Below are 3,425 nucleotides of genomic sequence, written 5' to 3'. Positions count from 1 at the left end.
AATTTAAAGTTTTCGTTTATGAGATAAAAAAAAATCCACCATGATCAGGGGGAGATATACACTATCAGAAGCTTGTGTTAATTAACTTAAAAGTTATATCAATTTCTATCCCAACATGATCAAACTGAAAACATGTTGTCATTATCAATTGGTGCGAAATGTCTCATTTTGATTTTATATAAAAGTTTTTGCCTCTTGAAAGGAAAATCCAGTCACATATAACAAAAAGTAGCATTTTAGAATAAGCTACACATAGTACTTCAATAAAGCCTATAAAAACAAGATCCACATTCTCATAGTTCATATCTCCTCACTAGAAGATGAGGAGATTATAATGCCTACCAGCGCTGGTACCAGTATTTTTGTGAATTTGTTTTCCTAATGTTTGAGAATTGTATGGGATCGTTGTTAGTTAATACGATTTTCGAATTTATAGTTACAGTAACTACTGAAATAAATGATGGTGGTTTTGGACCCCTCTGCAGAGAAAATCGACATATGTGATTGGTTGACATGTAATCCAAATTAGGTTGGATTAATCTCTCAGTTAACGCAATTTTTGGATCCAAGACTTAACACCTTAAATTTTTCATACCTATTACTTACAGGTTGGTGTAGTCATAATGTGTTGTATGAGAAATATGTTCCTTTTTAGGACGATTTAAGGGTTTTATTTCTACCCAAACCCTAGGATTGATTCAATAAATTTTTGTTCTTTATGTATAATGCTTTTGGCGTGGTAGTCCTTGAAGGACTCATATTGCATTTACACAAGAATTGTGATTGGGGACATATTCAAATTTGTAATCCTTGTAGGATTCAAATTATATTCAAACAGCCACCTGACTCGATTGTCTTAGGTTTTAACAATCCTCTATGTGTTTTTTAGTCATTTGGTACAAAACCAAAAATCCGGATTAATTAGTTGATGATATCAACGTTATGTGTCTCTTGTGGAGTCCTTAAAAACACAAAAATCCACACTTTAGCAGCATAAATTCTATTATTTTTCTTTTTTTTAAATCTGCAGTTAGAATTATGCTAGCTTAAACTCGTCTTTGAGATAGACTAGAGTTATGATTTGGATGCTCATTTTTTGTAATACTCATATAGTTGAGCTAGCATCCATAAATCTTCAAAAGTTGTACTCTTTTTCCTTCGTTTCAGGTTTTGTCCCCATGTGGTTTTCCTGACAAGGTTTTAACGGGGCAACATGACATTTTTTTTATTTCAAAATGTTGATATTTGTGTTATTTTTCCTTTGTCCAAGTTTTTTTCCCATTGGGTTTTACTTGTGAGGTTTTAGTGAGGCAAATTAATTCAACATGGTGGTCATCCAAGGGGGAGTTGTATCAAATTTCGGTTATTTGGTGGATTCTCACCGTTAACTAGGTTATTTTGTTAGACCAAGTCAACATAAAAGCCCTTAGGAATTTGGTGTGAATACAAGACATGTATCGAGTCGAAGTAGTTAACTTGTATACGAAGTTTATGTATAGCTTGTGTGGTACGTCTGTCATATAAGGAAACCCTGTAGGGTTTACCTCTTTACCTATGTATGTGTTCTGTATAAATAGAATGAGACATAACACTTTTGTGTTGTGCCAGAATATTATAGATTCCACTTGGTATCAGTACGTAACATAGGGTCTCCTAAGCAATGGTGCCAAAGCGGAAAAGAAATAGAATGAAGAGCCAACGGTGCAATCTCTCGTAGCGATTCAAATTGATAGATACCATATTTATTCTTTCCGTGGAGCAAAACCGTTCCCGTATGATGATCCTTGACAACAAAATAAGTTGGGTGAAATTCAAAAAATACATTATTGTCTTTAGATAATTGGGAAACAGGTAATAAGTTCGTAGTAATCGACGGAACATGATAAAGATTATTTAGGACCTAGCAGCGAGAATTATGAACAAACGAAGTTGTACCAACATGAGCTATAGGAAGAATATTACCATTACCTACACGAATTTGATCAGTGCTATCATATTCGTGACTGAGGTTAAGATTGCCAAGATTTGCAGTGAGATGATTTGTAGCCCCGCTATCAGGAACCCAACCTTGAGGTATCGGAAGCGAAGGCAAAAGAGGCGGCATATGGTTTGGCAGGGCTATGTAAGCTGTGGAGATCGAAGGACGAGTACTTGTAGGAGCAATGAAATTGCGGTTGAAACGATTACGACAATGTGTTGCATTATGATTTTTTCCCCTACAAAGATGGTCTCTTTTTAACTCAGCGAAAATATGTTACTGAATTGTTGCAGCGTATTAAGCTTGATGGTGTTAAGCCTGTCTCTACTCCTTTAGCTACATCGACTAAACTTTCACAAGAAGGTAGTCCAAAGTTTCACGATCCATCTCTTTATCGCAGTATCGTTAGTGCCTTACAATACTTGTCCTTCACTCGTCCGGATATTGTTGTTTCAGAATAAGGTGTGTCAATTTATGCACAATCCTACTGATGATCACTGGCTGCCAGTCAAGCGAATATTGAGGTATTTAAAGTCGACACACTCTTTTGGTTTGTTACTCAAACGTCCTTCTAATTTTGATATCCATGCCTATTCGGATTCCGACTGGGCTGGATGTATTGATTCCTGCCGATACTAGTGGATATTGTATATTTTTCGGTGGTAATTTAATATCTTGGGGTGCTCGAAAATAAAAGACGGTTTCGAGATCTAGTACCTAGGCAGAGTATCGAGGCCTTGCAATTGCGACAACTGAACTAATATGGATTCAGTCTCTATTATCTGAGTTAGGTATTCCTTTTAAACCTCCTATCTTATGGTGCGACAACTTTGGGGCTACTTACTTGACCGTGAATCCAGTATTCCATGCTCGTACAAAACATATAGAGATCGACTACCACTTTGTACGTGAACGAGTGGCTCGTCGTCAACTTCTTGTTCGCTTTATCTCAACTAAGGATCAACTTGCTGATATATTTACTAAAGGTCTTGGTAATCCATGGTTTTCTGTCATTCGAAACAAGGTATTCGTCGTTGATCAGCAGCCGTTCAACTTGACGGAGGGTGTGAATACAAGACATGTATTGAGTCGAAGTAGTTAACTTGTATACGAAGTTTATGTATAGCTTGTGTAGTACGTCTGTCATATAAGGAAACCCTGTAGGGTTTACCTGTTTACCTATATATGTGTTCTGTATAAATAGAATGAGACATAACACTTTTGTGTTGTGCCAGAATATTATAGATTCCACTTTTGGATGTCATTCTGATCCAGATAAGGCATGACCACAAATACAATTTTATTCACTTCTGGTACTGTATCTACATCTTGGTCTTTTGTTGAAGAGACTACGTCAACTACTTCTGCAAATCGTCTTCGGGAAGCGAGCAATCCAAAAATCAAGTTTTCAGTGTATTCAAAGAAACATGAAGACTCGAGAAAACTA

At 36.3% G+C, this 3,425-nt stretch overlaps 1 protein-coding gene across 1 annotated transcript; it reads left to right on the top strand.

Annotated features, from left to right (window-relative positions):
- The first annotated feature begins 1,939 nt into the window (after window positions 1–1,939).
- On the top strand, window positions 1,940–3,080 carry LOC113273294. The gene is made up of 3 exons (XM_026523037.1): window positions 1,940–2,122; window positions 2,272–2,341; window positions 2,770–3,080. Exons 1-3 carry the CDS (start codon window positions 1,940–1,942, stop codon window positions 3,078–3,080), a joined length of 564 nt encoding a protein of 187 aa, XP_026378822.1.
- The last annotated feature ends 345 nt before the right edge of the window (window positions 3,081–3,425 follow it).

The sequence above is a fragment of the Papaver somniferum genome, chromosome 4, assembly GCF_003573695.1.
Source record: "Papaver somniferum cultivar HN1 chromosome 4, ASM357369v1, whole genome shotgun sequence".
Taxonomy (NCBI): domain Eukaryota; kingdom Viridiplantae; phylum Streptophyta; class Magnoliopsida; order Ranunculales; family Papaveraceae; genus Papaver; species Papaver somniferum.
The sequence above is the reverse complement of the archived record's forward strand: the minus strand, read 5'-3'. Positions and strand labels throughout refer to the sequence as shown.